This window comes from Electrophorus electricus, chromosome 17 (assembly GCF_013358815.1).
Source record: "Electrophorus electricus isolate fEleEle1 chromosome 17, fEleEle1.pri, whole genome shotgun sequence".
Classification (NCBI taxonomy): domain Eukaryota; kingdom Metazoa; phylum Chordata; class Actinopteri; order Gymnotiformes; family Gymnotidae; genus Electrophorus; species Electrophorus electricus.
In genome coordinates, this window is record NC_049551.1 from 14,170,507 (window position 1) to 14,194,621 (window position 24,115).

Below are 24,115 nucleotides of genomic sequence, written 5' to 3' on the forward strand. Positions count from 1 at the left end.
ACAGCTTCTCGTAACAGGCTGTGATGCTCCTCAGGACGGACAAGGTGCTTTTCATATGACCTCCAAAGAGAAGACAACTCTTTCACTTGAGTAAGAATCCTGAAATTGATTACGTTTTTATTCCCCCACTGAGCTGGCGAAGAGCACCGAGTCAAGGCTGCCTCGTGTACAGAGTTGTATAAAGTACTAACCACTAGAGAGAAGAGGGAGACATTGTCATTGTATCTGCTGCTTCAGTTTGATTTTCCAATTATATGAGTCTAAACCAGGATAGTGCGCTGACAGGAAACTAATTTCAAGTCTGAGTCGATATTTATTTTACGGGTCTGGGTGTACCATTGACATGAGTGTATTAGTGGGTGTTAAGCGTTATCTAGGGCAGCTACGCCAGTAGCATCTTTCAAGTAAATAGTAAGAAAGGTAGAAGCTAGCAGGCATCTCTGCATTTCTACTTAAATCAGGGATCTCCAGAGTTGCCTTGTGTGTGAGCTGCTCAAGGATGAAACCTTTCAGAAGCTACTCAGTAGTGAGTCATAGGTTCCTTACATCTGGCCTCAGTTATGAGAGTCAGTCCTCACTAAATCAATTTTAAAATGCTTTGGTTGTTGTTTGTCTTCGTGTTCTTCTCAAGTTATTGAGCTGAACGGGCAGTTTCCTTTAAGATATTTTTAAAGAGGGTGAAATGCTATTCACAAAGCAAATTTCTTAAACATAGTAGTTAACCTAACCTGTAAAAAGGAGTAGCATTTTAGCCTGTTCTTTATTATACATATAATATGTTAATATATATAATAAATTATAATTATAATTATTTATACATATATTTATGTCTCATGTTTATTATGTCTCGCAAGCCTTCAGCCTTCTCTAATGACTAATATAAAGCTATCTGATGCCACTACAAGTTGATTAGATGATACAGACTGAAAGTTACAGGAACTGAAACACTGCTTTTTGTACCATGGGAAAAAAAAATATGTTAATAACTTTCACAAATGACTACAATTTTAAATGTTGTGGTTTAGAAGCTACAGGGTGGAGACCCCTCTCATGAAAAATCTTATTTCCTTCTTTCACACTCCTGAAAATATGGCAAGCAGGTCTACCAGCTCCTAAAGGTTTGAATGCGATTAGAGGCCCAATGACAACAGCAGTCGACAGCGTGCGATTTCTCATTAACAATCAACCGCCTTCAGTTGCAGAAAATACGATTGTACCTGAGCCAGCTGCTTCATTCATAGCACCCTGTGGTGAGGGGCTTCATCATTGGAGAACACACCTGCAGGCTTTCTGAATTAGACACTGCAAACTGTAATGTGTGCTGGCAGTGACAGTAATGGAAAGTGTTAAGCATAATACAATGTGATGGGGGGTGGGGGGGGGGGTACTAAAAAACAGCGAAAGGATCAAGTGTACAGGAGCCATTCATTTGTGTCCCCAAGGCGCTTATACACTTTCAATGGATTTTTTGTGATTGTAAGAACAACAAAACTCAGGGGCAATTTATGAGAAATGGAATATATGCCTCTGTTTTCCTGTCCAAATACACAATAAAAGTCATGTTGTTTTCCTTTTTTTTTTTTCATTCTTTTAACAACATTGCTGCAATACTCAGGGAAGATGTTAGGTCTCTGAATCTTCCTCAAGACCAATTACAACTTCTTTTTAGAAACCACTTTATAAGCCAATTTACACAAAGGCAGACAAATAAAGAGTGGAGCAAAGTGTGAACTTGTTAACAGAGTGGTGGCTCTTGTGACCGCGGAGACAGGAGTCTATTTTTGTGAGGGGGTTCTCGGGGGTGGAGGGGCCAGGGGAGCCGTTCCTCTGGCTTGATGAGGCGCCCCTCGTCACCTCCTCTCCATCCGGGAGATGAGGCATGGCGGCTGCCGAGAACGTGCAAGTCGCCCGGGGCTCTGTCATGCTGTGCTTTCGCCTTTGCATTTGGCTGTTAATTACTCCCAGCGAAACCGCAGTGTTCCGATGCTGCTCTCATCCACCACGCAGAGGTACGGGAGCAGAACGTGGCGCTGCCGGCCATCGATCCTGACTGTTTACCTCCCAACCCACACCCACCCCCCTCCACCCCCACCCACGATTAAGTTCGCAGGGGCTGAGAGAATGAGAACGCTCTGGCAGATGACACGTGGGACGAGCGGAACCCGAGGTGCAACAAGAGCATCTATGGGGGTGGGGGAGAGCAGTCTCACAAATCCTCTGAGCGCTGTTGAACAGTCTCCCACAAGCTCTGGAAGAGCGTTCGGTTAACATTCTAATCCTAGAAAATGTGTTCTACTGAAAAAAAAAAAGTAATTTAATAAGGGTTAATGGAGGAAATGTACTGAGTGCAGTTTGGAAGGCAGCGATGACCTTTAGAACACAGAAAATGCAAATGAAGCAAAAAATATTAAAAGCATATGCCAGCATTTTACTGGTTCATTTGTGATGGGTGGTGCTGATATTAAATTGGCTCAGTGAGTGGAAGGTACACCACATTTATCTGTAACGCCCAGCATTCTGTAGAAATAATCAAAAGTGATCTATAACAGTATTTCATCTCAGTGTAGTAGGGGATTATGTGAGTGTAAGCGGTAGGTACTAAAGCAGACAACAGGTAATAAATCTGACCGGAAAGATTCAGCTCACAGTATTAACTTCAGCGTCCATGAGGGTTCTGGTTGCAGTCCCTGAGAGATGAGTACTGTAGATTCTGGGCACTGTCAGGGGAAGAACGGATGAAGGGCTTATAAATGATTGTTTGCTGTCGGTTCCGTGGAGAGAACCAGCCTAGCGTGGGACACAGTACAAAGCAGTGCACCTACGTGGGATGCCCGCGACACGCAACAGAGCTGCACAGTACAACTTTATTTGCTCTTCGTTATTCGGTAGAGCGGTGACAAATATCAGCGTGATCGAATACGTGGTGAATAACAGACTTTGATGCGAACGCAACACATGCAGGAGGGAGGTCTATTACAAAAAGAAAAAGCTATATAAAGGGATCGGTAATGAGGCAGCCGTCGCTGAGAGGCCAGCGCTTCCTCATGTCTGCCTAATGAAGCCCATTAGTTGTTTCATGTTTCTCAATTTGATCATGCCCGCAGGTCTCCTCAGTTTCCCACAATGCAAGAGTGGCGCCCGATCTAGCACCTGCCCACCATTAACAGTGGCATGGAGGTCTGACAGGAATGTGCACACGCATGGGGGGGGAGAACGAGGATCTCGACCAAGGGGGCGGAGGGAGGCCGGGGGCACCTTGCAACACTCCACAGTTACCTATTCACCAAACACCAGTTTTTCTTGCTGGTGCACCCAAACAGGTCTGCCTGAGGTGTCCAGTGTGGTTCCTACTTCAGGACTACACCCTTGTGCACCACCCCAGTCCTCCTGCAACTGAGCCTAAGCATATTTACCCTGTTGCAGTTAAAACTCTGCCAAAAATGTACTTATGTCTCAGAGTTAATGAATCCCAACATCACAAGACACAGCTTCAGGTATTCAGAGAGAGAGAGTGCACACAAGCGGTAATTGGAAAGCTAATCTCAAGATAGCACATGTAGCCAGACTGGCTTTATTTTTCATGATAAGCCTCATTTATCTGCACATGAGTGAATTTAAAACCCAAGGTAAAAATCTGAGTTAAAAAAAAAGCATACTTGAGGATCCATGCACCCTGTTAGAAGGGGAGGGTTTAGAGTTTATTGCAACTCTATTCCAGTGCATGTGCCTCTCATCCAGAGTAACTTACTTATATATATATATATAAGTATATATATATACACACACACACACACACACACACACACTGATATAACAGTATATATCAGTATGACACTTTGGGAATTGAAATTGAATCCAGGATCCTGGTATTCCTAGCACCTGGCCCTACTTGCACTGCCAGGTGAACCACTCTCAGTTTTGGCTCTTACTTACCTGTGACCACACACAACCCTGCAGGACAATAAAGCAGAATTTACAGCCCGGAATACTAGAGCTGTCAAAAGTAATGGCTTCCTAAACACTATTTTATGCTATATTAGACATACTAAACATGTTTGAAAGGTCCATGACAATTGAAACATGCTTTGTTCAAAATGTTTCATTTGGTTATGATTTCCTAATAGAAATCAGGTACATTTTGCCCCACTTATCATATTTAGAGATGAATGTTTACTGACAGCTGAAGTTATATAAATGCAAATGATCCTCCCTCCAACATCAGGTAACGTGTCCTTGGTGAGTGATACATTAATACACTGACTTAACACCCACAATGAGCACGTCAACATTTATAGACAGCATTTGGGTATATGAAACACACACACACACATACACACATACACACACCGGCCACTTTATTTGGTACAGCTGTTCAACTGCATGTTCACACAAATATCTAATCAGCCAATCACATGGCAGCAGCAACTCAATGCCTATAGGAATGTAGATATGGTCAAGATGACCTGCTGAAGTCCAAACCAAGCCTCAGAATGGGAAAAAGGTGCTTTATGTGTCTTTGAATGTGGTGATAGATGGGATAGTTTGGGTATTTCAGAAACTGCTGATCTACTGGAAGTTTTCATGCCATCTCTAGGGTTTACAGAGAGTGGTCCGCAAAAGAGAAAATATCCAATGAGCAGCAGTTCTCTGGGCAAAAAAGCCTTGTTTATGCCAGAGGTCAGAAGAGAATGGGCAGACTGGTTCAAGCTTATAGAAAGATAACTCAAATAACTACTCGTTGCAACTGAGGTATACAGAAGAACTTCTGAAGGCAAATGTGTCAAACCTTGACATAGCTGGGCTACAGCAGCAGAAGGCCACAGCATGTTCCACTCCTGTTAGCTAGAAATGGGCAACTGAGGCTTGAATTGACAAAGGCTCAGCAAAATTTGACAATAGAAAATTGGAAAATTATTGCCTGGTCTTGATATGTCTTGATTTCTGCTTCGGTATTTGGATGGTAGGGTCAGAATTTGGCATAAACAAAATGAAAGCATGGATTCATCCTGCCTTGTATGGTTCAGACTGGTAGTGTAATGGCGTGGGGGACATTTTTTCTTGTCACACTTTGGAGCCCTTGGTAATAATTGAGCATTGTTTAAATGCCACAGCCTACAACCTGAGTGTTGTTGCTGACCATGTCCATCTCTTTATGACAACAGTGTGCCCATCTTCTGATGGCTATTCCAACAGGAAAATGCGCCATGTCACAAAGCTCAAATCATTTCAAACTGTTTTCTTGAACATGACAACCATCGTGTCAATATGGACCAAAGTCTCTGAGTAATGCTTCCAAAATGGGATTCAACCCGGTTCTAGCAAGGTGTACCTAATAAAGTGGCCAGTGAAGTGTATACACACACACACACACACACACACACACACACACACACACACACGCACACGCACACGCACAAACACACACACATACACACACACACACATACACACACACACACATACACACACACACATACACACACACACACACACACAAACACAAGCACAAACACATACACACACACATACATGTATAAATTTGGCTGAGAATGTGGGGCAGTGCACTTCTGAATTATTTATTGAAGAAGAAGTGCGGGAAAAAACAAAGAGCGCTATGCTATGCTAATGTGCTAGCCCAGAGAGCCACTCACGCTGAACATCGATAGTGACGGTGGCCTCTTTGCCATTGGGCGCCGCTTTGTTGGAGGCGCGGCAGGTGATGCGCTGGCCGCTCTCAATGTTCGCCGCCGAGATGAAGAGCGTGCTGACCGTGCTCTCCATCCGCCCATCCTTCTGCAGCATCTGCAGGAGAAACAACAAGAGCTCATTCAAAACAGCACGCGGGCGGGTGAGGCGAGAAAGTGTCAGAACGCATTTGATCTGCCATTCCCTCACGCTCCCCCGGAACAGAGATCAGAGACCCATTGCACAGACGTGTCATCAAATTGCTTCGAGGGAATCAGCCTCCCTGTTACTGGGCTTCCGAAGCACAGTGTGCCAAGGGCACAATGAAGAAGAAAACACCAACAGAGAGTGTGCCCCTCCGCAGACATCTGACTTTCGGCCCCGTGCAATACGCACGAGGCCTTTGGGTATTTACTAGTTTTGGCTGGGCAGATGCACTATGATGTGCAGAACACTAAACTCAGAACAAGAGTACAACCCGGGATCACTGAATCGCTTGCCTTAATCTGATATTAGAACTGTCGAGTTTTAAAATTACACTAAAACATAAGACAAAATTGCAGGCACAATTTAAAGTCATCAGCGATTATAGATGAACAGTGGTTTTTAGTCATGACCCCTTCTTATTGTAAGGAGAGTGGGGAGATACTAGGATTTTCATACCTCATTGGATACCGTCTAATTTAGAGTGAAGTGTCTGTGTGGGAACACTATTGCTCAAGCTCTCAGGGTGACCCAAAAGAAAATAAATAAAGAACAGGGCCGATTCTTCGAGGATATTGACTTCATCTATAACAGCCTGCTTCCCCTAAGCCGCAGCAGTTTCACACCCAGATTTAATCAAATCAAGCAATAAAGTGTGGCTGGGAAAATTTCTATCCTAAAGGAAGAAATACCACTATAAACTCTCCCAATTTTAAATGAGCGCCATTTTTTGTCGTTTGAATGCCGTTTTTCCCACTTTCATGTTTCTTCATTTAGAAGGACAACTGATGAGCAAAGTTACCAAATCATAAAACATTTATCAATTCTCAATTATGTTAAAAAATATCTCCTTAGATGGTTCCAAACCAAAACAGACATTTTGTCATCAAAAGCTTCCATGCTATTTCAGCATTCTGTTTAAAAAAAAAAGGAACGATCCCTTTTATCCCTTCTCCAAGTGCTTACTTGATTTACAAGACACTGCCCAAACTATCATTCAGGCTAATTGCTTTGCCAGGCGTTTCCTCCTCATTAAGGTGCTCCATCATTTCTGAAACGTTTTGAAAGTGGCTCCCGTCTGGCTGATTGGATTGGAAAGCAAATGTTCCCGTTAAGCGGCGGTAACCTGTGGCTAGTTTGCTTATGTCTAAATGAGGGCCGGATAATTAATGAGCAGGCTGTCTCTCTAGTGGGTTTCCGAAGGGTGAGCCTCACCACAAATAAGTAGATTACAACCTCCCATCATCGGGGGAACGCTCGCTCAAACACACCGCCATGCTTCTCTCAATTTCCTACCCAGAGCTGACAAAGTGAGCAAATTGCCCAGGAACACATCCATAATTGAGAGCTCTGGAATGTCTTCTTTTTTTGTCATATTTAAAGCAGAGTATTCGAGCTGCAGTTTGCCCTGAGGATTAAATTAAAAATTACTTGTCATTAAATTGACAGTGCCAACCTTTTTGAAGATGTGCAGGCGTGCGGAGATGGTTGCTTTATAAAATAGTAATGTTTCTCTGCAGTGTGGGTAGTGCATTCTGTATTTACATTACAAGTAGGCAGGCAACTTGTGATGTGATAAAATTTGTAATATATATACACCATATTATTTATATATATATATATATATATATATATATATATATATATATATATATATATATATATATATATATATATATATATATATACACACACACACACACACACACACACACACACACACACACACATATGAGGGAGGGACGGTGCGAATTGCAGTGAAGTACAAAAGGTGTCGGGAGAAATTAGTCATTTCGGACGGAAGTCCCTCATCAGCTATGCACGCCTAGTACGTGTGTATATGTGTGTGCATATTGCACTGACTGCACTTTCACAGCTGATATTTTTTAGATCCATTACCTTACATCAAGTTTTCTTCTATGCAGTTGCAACTTATTGCATAGATTGGAGTGGTGCAAAGCTCAACATGCAGCCAGTTCCATGCTCTGTGTACATAACGTGTTGTTCTTAGCGAAATGTGGGCTGGAGCGGTACCTTCGAGTACATAGCTCCGTTGAGCACTTCTCCGTTCCGGGTCCAGATGATGGAGGCGGCTGGTTTGGCGTTGTCGGCATGGCATGTCAGGTTCAGCGGGTTACCCGCCCTTAGGCTCACCACCGGGGCGCCAGCGATCACGGGGTCATCAGGAGGAACTGCGGAATGGGATGATGTTATATTTATTAGATCGTACTGCGTATGGCAAAAGGAATCTTCAAAGTTCGTGCAGAGAGGATTGCGCGTGCGGTGTACAGGGTGCCGGTCCATTATCTCGCGTGAGACAGAAAAAGAAAAAGAATAAGGAAAAAAAAAAAAGTCAGGCTGAAAGAAAAATAAAGAAAGAGAGAAAGAGAGAAAGAGAGAAAGAGAAAGACCTCAAAGGATGAGCGGGGGGGGGGGGGGGGCAAAATGTAGGTTCCTGAATAGCACTGATTGGGCCCCTCTCTTTAGGCTGCTCTGATCACCCTGGTTTCCATTCAAACGCGGGTGAATTATTGATTGAGCGCTCGGCTCATTAGAGAGCATATCTAGGGCAAGCCTAAATCAAAGGCGGCAAGCAGCTGGCACATCCTGACTACTCAAGAGAGACAGAGAAAGAGGTAGGGGGACAGAGAGGGGTGTCAAGGGCTCCAATGGGAGAGCTATTAAGGAGAGGAGGAGACATACAAAGATTACGAAAGAGTTCATTAGGAGGGGAACTGAGCTCCCCGATACCCAGCTCCCAGTTCTGGGCAAGTTACCGATGAGCAATTAATTGGTGTGTTGCCTGCAACCAATCAAATTGCAAGAACAATTAAGGCTTGGGAGCTAGAAAGAAGCACAAGTGAGGTGTTTACAGCTGGGCCGTAACGAACGACCTCTGTTTGTGTGCGGTGACTTCGGGAATGACGCCGAAAAGTTGAGAAGTGCATTCACAGCGCTGACCTTCGCTCTCATCTCTCTCAGCAGCCCTGCGGCGTTCGGAGGCTCGGCCTTGTTCTACGCGCTCATCTGTGAGCAAAGCCAGAGCTGATTTATTAGCCCAGATTACTTCACCGGAACCAATCAAGTCGCCCTCCAACCCGAGAACCCGTACGGTGCTGAAAGCGAATGAACAGCTCTCCACGCGGCTGCCACCATAAATATCGCAGTGCCGTCTGCGATCTTCCTGTCAAGGCTGCCTTTGGAGCAGAAGAAAGATAGAGAGCAAAGAGCTGAGAGGCAAGCACACCGAGTTATCAGTGTTCTAAAAAACGATTATTTCAAAAGAGGAAAACAAAGTGTACACTAGGAAAAAAGAAAACAGTGTCTCATGGTTACATCGACCGCTGCTGTTGGATGACGCACCAAAACCCCAGCAGGTCAAGACAACATCTATAGTGTGCTTCTTCATATGGTGATAATCCAAGGGAGATCAACCCTCTAAATCCATTTCTCTAAAGCCTGACAGTGCCTTAATCAACTTACCCATCATCATTACAGCCACGTTTGCAAATATGCCTCAGTCTAATGGCTCCAAATTGGTGATTTAACATGCCCAGTCAATAGATCTCTCTCTAGCAGGTCAACGGACTGAATTAATCGCCCCCGATTTAATTGCTGTTCAGAGCTCCAGAAACACTCCGACACTCCCTAACCAAAGCCTGGCTCCATGTCGCCGAATTACTTTTCTCTCTGCCCTCTTGATACATGAGGCCCCTGGGACATTTCCCTCACTCGTTCGAGTCTGTCTGGGGAGGAGGGGGGGCTGGAGCAAGGAGAAAAATGGAGCAATTTCATTTTGGAAAACAGAGAGAAAGGGGCGCTCGGGGAAATGTGACCTATTTTCTAATGTACCTGGATCCGGTCTTAGATCTGGAGATGTCTTTCTCACAGGAATAGGTGGCTGAGAGGATTAATCACTTTGGTCGTGGGCTCAGTTGCCGTGGCCCACAGCATCCTGCAACCCATGATAATTAGCCCTCTCTACCAGCAGGATGAGCTCACGGTAGTCATGACGAGAGCACCCCCCCCCCCCCCCAACAACAACATGCAAGTCCTGCTCAGGTGGGAGGTATGATAAACGCAGTGAGAACCTGTGCAATATACAGAGAGCGCAGAGGAACCAGGCAAATGGAACCAGTCTGTCATGAAGGCCGCTGTTGCCTGGTTAATTGCAGCCTAAACATAATGGCAGTCAGAGAGCTAATGCTTTCAGAGTCCCCACAAAGGGTCAGTTTGTGCCTGCAAATCTTACACCTGAAAATACAAAGCAGCGCTTTTCTGTACAGGAAAAAGGGCATCTTGATGACACAACATTCTAATGAGAGAGGGAGGGAGGGAAAGAGAGAGAGAGAGAGAGAGAGAGAGAGAGAGAGGGAGAGATAGAGAACTGCTTTATAGTAAGAATAATAATCAGAACATGAAACAGACAAGCAGATGCCTGTAACGTATTTGACAGTGTTTCATAATTTATGATATCATTGTTGGTAGCAGCGTCGATGAATGAATTTTTATCTATCTTTCTTTGGTCATTTCAATCACGTTGCCGGAACTTCAAAGAAAACACATCCAGTGAGTTGTGGTGCTTCCTGACTGATTAGTGGCCACTGAAAACTGATACAGCACAATACCAAGACATGAGAAATATGAGTATTTCTGGAACACGATTGCACTCCAGTGCTACTTAAGAGTAGAAATGGCTTCATAGCTTATAAAAGAAAGCAAATTCAAAATCGCAAAGCTTTACAAATGAAATAATGAAATACGGAATATGGGAACCTCCTGACATTGCTGCTGCGAGCGTGGACACATTTGCATGAAGAATAAGATGTGGGGCTTCATAGAGGATGCAGGGCTAAGGCAGAAATAAAGGCATTAGCAAGGACACGTCTCAGAGAGCACACGGCACGTGGTGCCTTTCGTCTTCGTCAAAGAAGGCACGGGCCACTGCAGCTGATGTGCACCAAGTGAGGCGCCACACCTTTGGGCATTTTGGGCCCGCCATAGATATTGCCGTAGATCTTGCAACATTTGCAAGACTGAAAGGTGTAGGATAGGTCTTACTGTTATATCTTAACATAATACAGCAGTTCTAACTATGAAATACAATGTATGGCCAAACAATATGTAGACACCATACTATCGCAGCAATTTGAGCTATATGAATGGGATGCTTCATTTTAGAACAGTAGGCATTAGTATTTCATTGGCTCTATCTTTGGGGCTATAACAGCCTTCACTCATCTACAGAGGCTTTTTACAATAATTTGGAGTGTTTCTGGGAATTCCTGCCTGTTCAGGCAAAAGAGCATTTCTGAGCTCAGGCACGAGAATGTTGGGATAAGCATTCCAGGTCATCCCAAAGGCTCTCTGCAGGTCACTGGAGTTCCTCAACACCAAACTTGTCAACCATGCTTTGTAGCATAACCATGCTGCAAATTTACCACAAAGTTGTAAGCCCAAACCCTGAAAAACAGCCCCAGATGTTGTCCCTTCCCACCAAGCATTAAAGTTATCTCTATACTTTCTGGTAGGTAGCATTCCTCTGGCATCCACCAAATCTAGATTCATCCATCAAACGGCCAGGTAGTGAAGCATGATTCATCAGTCCAGAAAACATTGCTCAAGAGTCCAGTGCTTCACACCACTCTAGCTGATGCTTGGCATTGCACAGAGCGATCTTAGGCTTGTGTGCAGCTACTCAGCCATGGAAACCCATTTCACGAAGCTCTCAATGCAAGGTCGCCGTGTTGATGTTGCTTCCAGCGGCAGTTTGGAATTCTAGTGAGTGATGCAACAGGAGAGGTGATTTTTATGCACCATGTGCTTCAGCGCTTGGAGGCCCTGCTCTGTGAGCTTGCGTGGTCTACTGCTCAGTGGCTCAGCTGTTGTTGCTCCTAGAATCCTTCGATTTCACAATAATCGTGCTTAAAGTTGACCTGGGCAGATGTAGCAGGGCAGAATTTGCACAAACTGACTTGTGGAAAAGGCAGCATCCTGGCAGTGCCGCGTTTAATGTCACTGAGCTCTTCATCTCTATGACCAACTCTACTGCCCATGTTTGTGTTTGGAGATTGCATAGCGGTGTGCTCGATTTTATAAACCTGTTAGCAATGGTTGTGACTGGAACACCTGAACCTGAGGGGTGTCCACATATTTTCGGACATACGGAGTACTCAATTTACCCCGGTCCTAAATAGGAGAAAAAGACATTTCCTTGAAATGATTATGGCTATTTAAGACTGGGGAGTGGATTCAAACACACTATCTTTCATTTTATATTCACTCAGAAGCTGGCAGAGACCTTGGTAACCCACACATTCAATGCCAATACGGCCTTGTTGCGTGTGGGTAAGTCGCGTAACAGCACTCTGTCTGTCGTGTTTTTCTAGGACAAGTCTTAATTGAATGATCCTGCCTCCAAACAGAAGCTTTTCACCACCTCGTTTTAAGGCCAGACTGCTTTAGATACTGTAGCTGGCTAAGTGCAAATGTGAGCCGCAGCATGTGCTCAGACACGGCTAGCAGTTGTGGCCCACTGGCCCCAAAGTCCCTCCGGCATGATCTCACCGGTGAGACACTGTGCTCGGCTCTCATCTGGTTCCTACCCCGCCGCTCGCAACTTACTGTGACAGTGTCGGAATAACAGCGATAGTGGAGGAGAGAGCCTGCTGACAGCTCGCTATCCTCTTCTCCCTCTCCCTACAACCCCCACCACTTCCACCGGCACCTCCAACGCCATATCAACCCCCCCACCTCCCTTGATTCAAATATAATGTTATTTTGCGGCGATACTTTATGATTTCAAAGGAGACAAATATAGACAAACTTGCGATTCGAGGACTGGGAGGAGGGGTTGCCGCCGACCATGAGGGGAGTTATTAAAAGAGGAGAGCCCGGGAACGGGGTCCAACCAAAAGTTGCCGTCACGATGGGCCGATCTGCGACAGCCTGGGTTTGCGTGGGAAAGGAGCGGAGCCGCAGATGTTCCTGCACGCTCGCTGCCTGTCCAACAAAGTGTGGCATTCAAGGAACGTGGACCAGCTGTTCCAGACTGTCATGATTTACGAAAGATTACGATCGCGTGGCGTATGCGCATATGGCCAGGCGCGGCATCTAAAGCAGCTAGCCTTCAAACGCTGGGGTGGCGCGAACAGCTCCTTAAGTAGAGGAAAGCGGTGGAAAAGGGAGCGGTGTCCAGGTTCAGCTCCAACTCCATCTCCGACTCGCTCTGTCTTCCATTTTTGCACTTCACTGTTTGCTCTGTCCAGTCCAATCTCTGTCTGGTGTGCCAAGCTGGAGGCAGTCTAACATTAGTCTAACATTAACATGAGGGAGAATGGGGTGAGAGGATGTTCACTGCTGTAAATATTGGCTTGCTGCAAAGGGGAAAACTCTCCTTCTCTCCTAAAAATTAAAAATGTGAGGGGAAGAAAACTTTCCCGAGTGAGGAGTTCTCACACCTTTGTCATTCTCAGAGGCAGTATTGTGGCCAATCCCAATGACTTTCAGGATTACCAATTTGGCTTTAAAAGAAAAAAATGTGCATTGGGTTCTCTTTTATTAGTGCTGGGTCACCCAAACGTCTGTGCATGTTAACACTTTGTGTTCAACACGTACTTAACCAGATGACATTGCGACCCGATTTAAGGACATACTGGAATTCAGCATACCCAGTATGGGGCTTCACATTTCATACAAATCTTTATTCCCCAAGAGTCTCATGTGCTCAACTCGAGATTAAAGTTTCTTTGTGCCAGTTTAAGTCTTTGTATCTCAGTGTAACTGTGCTAGTGATTGCCAACCTTTGAATATTTTGAAGTCAAACTCTGTTACTGAGGATGACTTTAGACAGTTTTGTTATGGCCAAGATTTGAAGATACCGCCACTGAAACGGTGGGCTTTCATTTTCATCTTTTATTTTTCATTTTCACACAGCAATAATTTGCACCATGGGTCACAGACTGAGGACTGGGATGTCATTGGCTGTTTACAGTACTAGTCATGGGGATACTGCAAAAAACAAAAGTGGAGAGGTTTACAAACTTTTCATAGCTTCTCATTACAGCTTCAGAAGAGACACTCTCTGCTTCTGCTCCGTTGCTCACTCCTTAGACTAAGTTGCAATGCACGACCTCAGCTGGGAGTTGTTCCAAGTTCTGCCTTCTTCCTCTATAGACTCTTTTATACAACAGTGCCCTTTGGCAGTCTGGGGCTGATTCCACTGTTGCCTTACTGGTTCTGCAGCATGGAAGCCAGAAGGGATTTCCCGGGATCTAATTAGCCTCGGGGGCCCAGGTTCTGGATTGGGCTCCCGCGCTGCCTCATGCCTTATTCAGTGGCCGCGCCGGCCGAGCACCTCCGCAGCTCTCCCTAAGAGGTGCGAGGTTCAAATGTCAATCAAGTGGGGTGGCTACGTCCCTCCCCGCCGGGGCCCTGGCTGGCGCAGCTACCTGCTGTTGACTGGATGGAGTGTAAACTGAAGCCTCGCCGTCGTGTTTGGATTCAGGATTGTTCAGGGCTGGTAGTGCAACAGTGCAGTACGGCACTTTGCCTTTCATTAAACGCCCAGAGACGACGAGGGGCAAGAATGCTTCAGCGCTTAGGCCAGGCCAAGCTCCAGCCATGGATGCTTTCAACACTTCAGACCGCAACACTGCTGATTAAACTCATCACTGAATTATCCAGCCAAGGTGCTGGAATATCAGAAGTACCCCAAACCCAGTCCAAAACACAGCCCTTCAAAGTTAGAGAACAGACAGGAAACGAGAAGGAGCAAGAGAGCAGGCTGAGACTTCACCTGCAGTGATCCAATCAGGTTTTAAAAGAATGCTGAGCCTTGAGAGATAGAGATAAAGACAGATAGAGAAAGAATGAGATAGATAGAAAGAGAAGGAGGGAGGAGAGACAGAGAGAGACAGAGAGAGAGACACAGAGAGAGCAAAGATAGTGGTCACAGCCCACTGCCCTCTGGGGTAGGGGAGTGACAGTGGGGGATTGATTGTGACACCACCCATACATTAACTTCATTACTTCACTCTGGAGCCAGATTGTGGCTTTGTATGCAACTTTTAAGAAGTTAGCCAGTTTGCCTGGGATTAAATGTCAGGCTAATGGCTGTGCCCATGGGGGCCTGATGATTTGTCTCTCCTGCCACCAGACCAGAGGAAAAAATAAAAAAATAAAAATAAAAACAAATGGTTGCCCTCTCATCTATAATTAATCATTTTAATGGACCTGAAATTACCAACATCTTCACTTTCCTCTAAGTAACCAGCTTTAGATTACTTGGCCAAAACACTGGTGCTCAGGACCTAGAATAATGAACTGATACCCCTGGAATATATCATGGTTTTAACAAGGAGGAGAGATCAATAATGATAATAAGCCACCATCCTTCGGCCTGCCGAGAGGCACATCTGATGCAGTACATTTGCATCAGAGCATCATTGATTGGGATTCACAGGAGATGGAAAACATATCTGAGGTCTTTTACTACAGCTGATTAGCCCTGATCTGAAAATGTTCCACATTTATCTGAATCAAATGTCTGTTCAGCACTTACCCCATAATTACAACAAAACAGGGAGTGCTTCCTTTATTTGTTCTTGCTGGCTGCCAGGCAGTTGCCATGGCATTTGGCTGTTACTATAAACGTGTGTGTGCATGGGCCAATGGGTTGATAGGTCAGAAGGTTGATAGGAGGTGGCGTGGCGCTTGAGGTTCAGCTCACCCAGCACGGTCAGACGGGCAGGCCGTGACCGGATGGCAGCTTGGATGCCCTGGCACTCAAACGTCCCGTCGTCTGCGAGCTCCGTCCTCTGGATCAGGAGGTGGTATTCGCCTTTGCTGTGGTCGCCAACCACATCGTAGCGCGGATAAACTGTGAGAAGGATGAACTGCTTTACAGGCAACATAGACAACGTCTTAACCTTTCATCTTACCCAAAACAAGTTTTTGGAATTTCTATAAGGACATGTTTACCGATATTTACAGATAATGAACACAACAAACTCAACAGTGCTATAAACACATGAACATAGTTATCAAACCTCAGCTCAGTTGTAAGGCCATTAAATGGTGTTTTCTCATATTATTCAGGATTTATTAAATTACTGAAGAACGACTTCAGTAGTCTGAAAGGTATCATCTGAGGCATTTCTGCTCTAGTGGCATGCCTCAAAGCTTATTTATGGCAATGTTACAGATCAAGACAACACAGCTAACACTTCCCTTAACAAACAGACCCACAAGGTTGTCCTTGGCTGTCTTCAGATACTTCCAATGAGGATAGGAGGTAATGGAGTGAGAAGAGTAAACATTTCTGTTCAAGTAGGTCAACAGTCATAGAGACAAAGTAAAGACACACACACACACACACACACACACACACACACACACACACACACACACACACAGCATATACACGTTTGTACAGGCACTACTGTACATGCATTCTTGCATCTCCCAAGGAAATTGCTGATTTAATACACACTCACTGAGCACTTTATTTGAAACACCTACCTTGTAATCATGCTCAGACAAGGTTCACTTTATAGGACAAGTTTACAGCATTTAGAGACCACAGCCCATCTGTTAGTATGCATGTCAGACGTCCTCTACCCCATTCACCAAGAACACAAAAGAACCTAGACAAATCTTCAGATTCTCCAGTCTCTGATTCTAAACACAGAGGATTAGCGTAAATGTGACACAGGAAATATATAGTGTTGGTGGACTTTGGTTTATGTCTAGTCCAAATCTAAATCCTATCCTTCATATTAGGGCGTTTTCATACGAGAGCCAGGTCCACTTGCTCTGCAAGTTCGATACGTTTGGTTAAGTGTGAAAGCAGTTTTCAAGCCCAGAAGTGTTTCAGGGTACTGATCTCTGGTCCTTCTGAAACCCCGTAGTCTGAGGTTCGCGTTTGTCGAGCTCTAGAGCAGTCACAGCAAGGGTGGAATCCATCCGCACCCGCAGTCATGTGTATACATACAATGCAGCAAAAATCTTCTCATACGAGAACGGCTCCTTGTTCGCAGGTGCGTCTGCATGGTGAAATTCCATCCATCCTGTTCCTTGCCACCTGAGTGTTTGTATCCCAGGAAAATATAACATGCAGAAAAGTGACGTATGGAAAAGTGCCGTACGCAATCGAGCCATAGTTCGGATAAAGTTATTGTGTGTAAAAGCAAACAAGTATAATGAGCCCCTCCTTCAAACAAGCACAAAATCGGTCCTGAGTGCAGACTCAAGTATTCGGGACAAGTGTGAAAACACCCTTACTTTTCAGTATGGTTAATCAAATAGCTACTGCCATATAAAGCTGCCCAGGTGCTTGTGCAGTCTCTTGTAATCACAAAGCTAGACTAGTGCAACTCGCTTCTTCCTCTAAGAGCCATCAGACCTCTACAACTTGTCCAGAAGGCAGCTGCATGACTGGTTTTCAATCTGCTGAAGTTCTCACACGTCACTCCACTGTTGCACTCCCTTCGTTAGCTTCCAGTAGTTGCATGCATCAGATTTAAAACCTTTATGCTCACCCAGCTACAAAGCCAAAAATGGACCAGCCCCTCCATACATGATGTCAACGGACAAAGTACTTAGAACCTCAAGTACAGCTTGGATTGAAACACCACCCTTCAAGTCTCATGGAAGGTAATCATCGAGACTCCCAGATGGCGGAACGAACTTCCTCTAGCTGTCAAGAAAGCAGAGTCCATTACAATTTTCAAGTGCAGACTGAGGACCCATCTATTTGTGGAATATTTAAATGACCACTGATCTTGCACCATTGTCAATTAACTGAAACTCTGGCACTTATTGTAGCGTATCATTTGTTATTGCACTTATCGTTGTCTGAGATAGAGCTTATATGTGTTTTGCACTTCTAGGCATCAGCATTGATCCCTGCAGTTCAGCAGTAATCTAGTTCAATGGTATCTTGAATGCTAACCTGCTGTACTGGCTAGGATACATCCTATTAGTAAATGACACACACTTTTGTAAGTGACTCTGGATAAGAGCATCTGCCAAATGCCATAAATGTAAATGTAAATGCATGAATTCTGGAAATTCTGGGAATTCTCTTTGAAGCATGGCTTGATGTAAGCCTATATAACATTAACAGCAGGTGATTCAGCAGGCCAGCAAAGCCGCTGAGAGATCAGTAATGTCACTCCCACCCCTACCCATTCTGTCTCTGATACTGCTGAGAGATCAGTAGTGTCACTCCCACCGCTACCAATTCTGTCTCTGATACTGCTGAGAGAACAGTGGTGTCACTCCCACCCCTACCCATTCTGCTGACTCCGGCTATGACTGAAGAGGAAAAAGCCCAACACTGCAAAGCCTTCCTGCGGCGTCTTAAGACAGAGCACCTTCAGGTGGCAACAAAATGTAATGGCGGATGGTCGCAGGCTAGCTGTGAGGCTTAACTGGTGCAGTCACTGATGTGTGACAACTGCATCCTCCCTAAACCAGCACTGGTTTAGGGAGGATGCAGTTGTCACACATCAGTGACTGCACCTAACAGGCAGTCTAGCACTTCCCTGATAGCCTCATCTAAAATCAATGGTGTTTCACTTTTATCATTTGATGCACCTTGAGATTTTCTTTCGTTCCTTTTTATTTTTTAAAGGACCCGTTTAATTTAGAAAACTCCTTTTATTAGAACTCCTGATGCAACTCGAGCAACACGGTAATTATTTTCCAATTTTCTTTACCGAAAGTCTTAAGACAATGGGTTATGAAAGGAAGCACACGGAACGAACAACGCGAGTCCTGCGCAAATGGCTTTGGGCTGATGGAGGAGCAGCGGAGCCTGCCCGTGGGCGCAGGGGCGAGGCGGGAGGGGGAGATTTATTTCCACAAGGAGAGTGTGGGCATCTCGTTGGCACATCAATGGAGAGAAACAGGGATGAATCTTGACTGAGTGAAGGCTGATCAAAGCAATAAACAGACGAACGAGGGGGCTGGAAGAATAAGAATGGAATAAAAAGAGACACGCACCGAGCGGCACCCAAATCAGCCCGGGCTGCTTCTGTTTCTGGCACTTTATGAGTGGAACTCGCTGAAGCTTCAAAAACACAAGACTGCAGAGTATGATTTATTTATTTGATTTTCTTGGCATGAGCACTTGTTTTGGATTTTGATAAGCGGGAATTTGCGTTTAAAGGACTACTATGAAACCCTGCCAACTGACTGTGGTGAAATATATAGTAAAGTACATCTGAAAGCCCTAAGATAAGCAATAACCATTTAATAAGTAGAGTAGAAAACAATACAATGCAAATGTTAATAGGAAAACACCATGAATGGCCTTTCACAGCAGTACCTAAACTCATTAGGACCAACACGTATTGAACTGCCAGTAAGCAAATGTACACAGTGGGGAAAGTAATTCTTGTCTCACAACAGCTCAACCACATTAATGCAACAGAGTCCCCCCCCAAAAAAAAACACCCCTCAACCCAGCCTTCACCAACTATAAAACACTGTCTGATGTGTGGTTAAATATCATGATTGTGTCTTCCATACTGCACCAGCTGGCCCCATTACACTACACATTAGCCCCTGACTGCCTGAAAACCTTTGCAGGCCAGGGTGAGACCGGCTGGACGTATGGGGACTGACTGAGACACACTGGACATAAGTAGATAGACTAAACATAAGGGAGAGGACAGCTTTCGAAGACACATTTAAATAGCTCTATCTGCATTTAAATGCTGCCCGAGGCTGGAGCTAAAAAAAAAAAAAAAAACAGCCAAACTTTCCAGGGAAACGAATGCATAAATTGAGACGAAGTCCATTATATGTAGGGCACCATATATCTTACCTGTGAAAGGCTGGACTCCATGGTATTGTTCCAACTGATATGCATCACAGCTGATTCCACTAATTAAAGTACTGGATGATGCCAAGTTATTACTCAATTACATAAGACGGGCTGTGTTAAATGGGTCTCTACACATTTTATTTATTTATTTATTTAAAGCTGTTCTATTAGAAAATATTGAAAATACTAGGTGGAAACCTAAAAAAAAAATAATCCAGATGTAACCTTGCAGTTTTTTTTAGAGGTATACACATGCATGTGCTAAAAAAAGAAGCGTCGGACACCAGTGTATGATTAATTGGATATAATCAAGGAAAACCCCACAGGGAGTTCAGGATCCCGATGTGAGGTGTTGTGTTCTTTCCTCCTCCCTTTGCCTTGTATTTTAGTTTTTTTTTTTGTTGTTTTTTTTTATATTGGGTGTTTTGTATTTTATACCATAATTATTAACCAGCATTTCAACAATTGGGGCCTTATATGTTTTGTGAACTGAATAATGTTAAAATAGCAAGCTCTCTGTCATAGAACTGACTGTTTGTAAAGCGGCAGGATCGGCCAGACGCTTGCGGATAATAAAGATAACATTTTTATTGACAGGCAGATGATCCAAAAACGGAGTCAAATAACAGGCCAAGATCAGAACTGAAGCAGTATGATTACCAGGACAAAAGAGCATCAGGAGGAGGGTCAAAGACAGACTGGGAAAAGCAGAAAAAAAAACAGTCAAAGAATACAAAAACCAGCCAAAACACAGAAGTACTAAACAGACCAAGCCACCACTCAGTATGTGCTAGAAAACAGAGGCAATGCTTCGCAAAATCATAGAAGAAACACATTCCTTATAAGGAGGATTAATGAGAAGCAGGTGAACCTCGATAAGTCCATCTGATTGGATGATTGCTGAATAGGGATGTTAACCTGACTCTGATTCTGGGAAGTGGAATATGGCACGCTAGACCGGTTGGCTTGAGCTACAGGGCCAGAGGGCTGCGTGACACTGTCATAGAAAACTCATTGTAGCAATCATAAGTGATTAAAAAATGCATGAAAAATAAAATAAATGCATAAGAAACATACTTCTGCAAGCATGAAATTGTTTTACCACTCTTATGCTGTCGGTGGTTTTCTACCCAGGCGTTTTCTTTTAACTGCAAGTTTTCATTTAATTGTTCTGTGATATTTGATTAAGTTTCTGCCAATTAATTTGTACCATGTGTCCTACAAGTATAGAACAGAGAAGCACTTTGTAGAGCTCCTCTGGAGAACTCCAGAGCCCTTAAGTGGTTGCATTAATTAATGATCAAACTGCAATTAGTACTTGATTGTTAGTACCTACTTTATAGAACACTTTTGAACACACATCAGATGAGAAGAAAATAGTTACGCCTGTAATTTAACAGCATGTGGCATACAGAGTACCTTGGCAACATACATGAGGATATTTACAAATCTGCATGTGTTTGAATCTGCATTAAGTCCGCAATCTTACGACACATTTCCATCATGCACATCAATGCATTTTGATTGGTGCCAGCGAGTCACTTACCTGACAGGTCCCTGTTCACTCCAAGCGCCAGTCCATCCTTCACCCACAGTACCATGCCATGGTAACCAGTGATGGCGCACGGCAGAGTCACTGGTTGGCCGGCCACCACCACCACGTCATGAGGGTGCTGCACTATCACTGCACAGGTCCCTGAGCCAAGGAGGTGGAGCAAGAGAGAAAGGGCATGAGAAACAGGGCAGTTGATGACTGAAGCTGCTACTAATGGGGCAATTCACTTCAGACACTCATTAGAATACGCTTCTTCAGTTGTAGATCTTCATTATGGGTTGTGCCTAAACAGCTAATGCAGACTGAGGTAGTAAAACAGCGAGGTGTCTGTCACTGTCAGATTATCTCTGACACTCCTACCCCTCTCATGGGAACAGTTACCATGACCGGCGCTCCCCGATACAGCCGGAATGCACAGCAGCGTCCAAACTGTGAACCAGGAGGAGAACAGGCCGGCAAGTCTGAAACAGCCACCCTTACCCAACACGCACACGCAGGACATGCATTTATGCGGAAGGGGTGATTGCAACTGTTTATCGCTTTGTACTAAAATGGGGCTAACAGGATGCATGGCAAATGTAAACTGTGCCCTCAAGGTGTGCACCATTTGTCTGAGAAGTGCTACCTCATTAAATTGCAGAGTAAGGAGCAAGCACAGAAGCTGGAAGCATGTCTAAAAAGAGGTGAGGCTCAGAGACGCATTGTCTCTGCAAATATATTCACTGGCATTGCTGAACAAAATTTTAACATTTTTCCAGGCAGACTCCACTACATGTTTACAAGAGCGGCCTGCCCTTTGCCCTCAGCCTCGATTTTTGTCTTTCAAAGTGAAAATATATGACATATCCAGAAAAAATGGAAGAGCTACCATAGTTCCCTAGGGACTCCCCTGGTCGATTCTGTCTTAAATTCAATAGTGCGATCTCTGAGATGGGCCTTTCATAAATAGTACCGAGCCTTACATTGATTTGAGCGAATGTCCACAGGACAGCGAGATGGAAAACGTGAGGAGAGATTTCCAGAGCCACTGAATTCTGCCCTCATCCTTGTCCTGGCTCTCTGGCTGACAGAAAGCTAGCACACATTTCCTCCGACACTCGATAGTGTAACATCCTCGCGTTTTGTCTCTGAGAGCAGTAGTACAAATGAGCACAAAGGGCTCAGGTGGGGGCTTTCCATTGCCCCTACGCTGAAGAGGAAGATGAGCAGGAGAGCACTACTGAAAAAAAAAAGACAAATGGGAACCAGATATGCGGCTGGGCTCTGAAGCATCTCTCACTTCCCACACCACGCAATAGCGCAGAGAAAACACCCTGACACCTGGCGCTTCATACAATAACAACATGGATTTCAGCCGGTCTGCTTCACTTCATAAAGAACAAAAAGCTGTGACTATGGAAGGAAAAAAATCAGTAGACACCTTTTTTTTTGCTAAAGAATTTCCAATTTGGCTTGGCATTTAAAAAATGAGAGAAACAGATTGCTGAAAGCCAAAAGGCCTAATATGCTCCCACATCACGTAAATGAAAGCCAGAAAACTTAATCAAAAAGTTCACTACAGAGGTGAGGTGATATGAACATAGCACACAATATGTGAAACAGATGGTGATAAATACTATAAGCAAAAGTAGTACCTGGCAGAGGTGAGGAATTTAGTATATGAAATAAGCATTCGAGTTGATGCCAGCAGTTCAGCACAGCAACAGGAGCAAGTGAGCAGCAAGAAATATTGAAATTTCAATTTGTGCTCCAGACGTGGTCCTTGGGTTTACTGCTGTTTTGCCCAAAGACCAAGTGCAATCAGTGGGTGTGCCTGGAAATGCACCACTGATCAGCAATGCATCATGGGGGATCGTGGCAGGCAGAAATCTCTGAAGAACAGTGAAATCATCACCCCTGAGAGGTCTGCATGATGCAGAGGAGCAATTCGATCAGGAGTCACAGAGCACAGGGAACATGACAACTGCCGAGTCTCACAGGATTAACCCCATCTGATAGCCAGTGTCACCGTGCCCCTGGAGAGCCGCTCCAGTGGGGCCAACCCCCAAGCAGAGTCACTGTGGGCCAAAGTTTCAGAAAAATCAATCCACTGATTACAGATGTCTGAGTCGACGCATCAGCACTCCTGATACTGTAGCGGTTTACTGTAACAAACAGCTTGAACCATCACTCACCCTGTTGTTCATATAGAATTAGAAGAAGAAAAAAAAACAACATTAAAATGTTTACTATAAAGGCTTAGTTTGCACAGTGCTTCTGGATTAGACAGACAATGATGAAAAAACTCAATTTTCCCTTTCTTTTCTTTCACGTAGAGATGCTTCTCTTTTTCTTATTTCAGGATTAAAAGTCCTTGTTCGGTTTCACAAAAGCATTCACCTAAGCATTTCAACAGTCAGTAGTCAGGTTTTCTTGAGGATACTAGTTTCATTTAACCAAGTCTCCCAGCTTAGCTCAGCTCATGAAGGCAGGTAGCAATTAGGAATGTCAGTTCAGGCTTTAGCCCTGCATGGTTCTGCTACAGCGCCACATCAAATTCATCAGCTTTTTGCATTTACTGGGCTTAGGCTGCGTAGCTGGAAGGATAGGCTGCACCACGGCTGCCAGACAGCCGGTACACCATAGCTTCCACTAGCTCATGTCATGTCATGAACCAGGGCTCTTCGACTCCAGCCCTGAGCTGAGCTGATTGTCCTGCCCTAGCTTCAGATTTTCCTTTGTACTTAAACACCTCCTCCAACTCAGAAAGGGGTCAGCCATCGGTGAGGACCCCAGGACTGCAATTCAAAAGCCCTACACTGAGTTCTGCTTAAAATAATGTTTAGAAATGAACGTCA

At 44.5% G+C, this 24,115-nt stretch overlaps 1 protein-coding gene across 1 annotated transcript in view; it reads right to left on the reverse strand.

Annotated features, from left to right (window-relative positions):
* kirrel3a (kirre like nephrin family adhesion molecule 3a) overlaps positions 1-24,115 on the reverse strand; it is a 102,131-nt gene that overhangs the window by 15,507 nt on the left and 62,509 nt on the right. Inside the window, exons 2-5 of the mRNA XM_027015469.2 lie at positions 21,270-21,419; positions 15,620-15,769; positions 7,924-8,081; positions 5,652-5,802 (exon numbers count right to left, since the gene is read on the reverse strand). Of these exons, the coding sequence (XP_026871270.2) occupies positions 5,652-5,802; positions 7,924-8,081; positions 15,620-15,769; positions 21,270-21,419 (609 nt within the window). The remainder of the gene's footprint in view (positions 1-5,651; positions 5,803-7,923; positions 8,082-15,619; positions 15,770-21,269; positions 21,420-24,115) is intronic.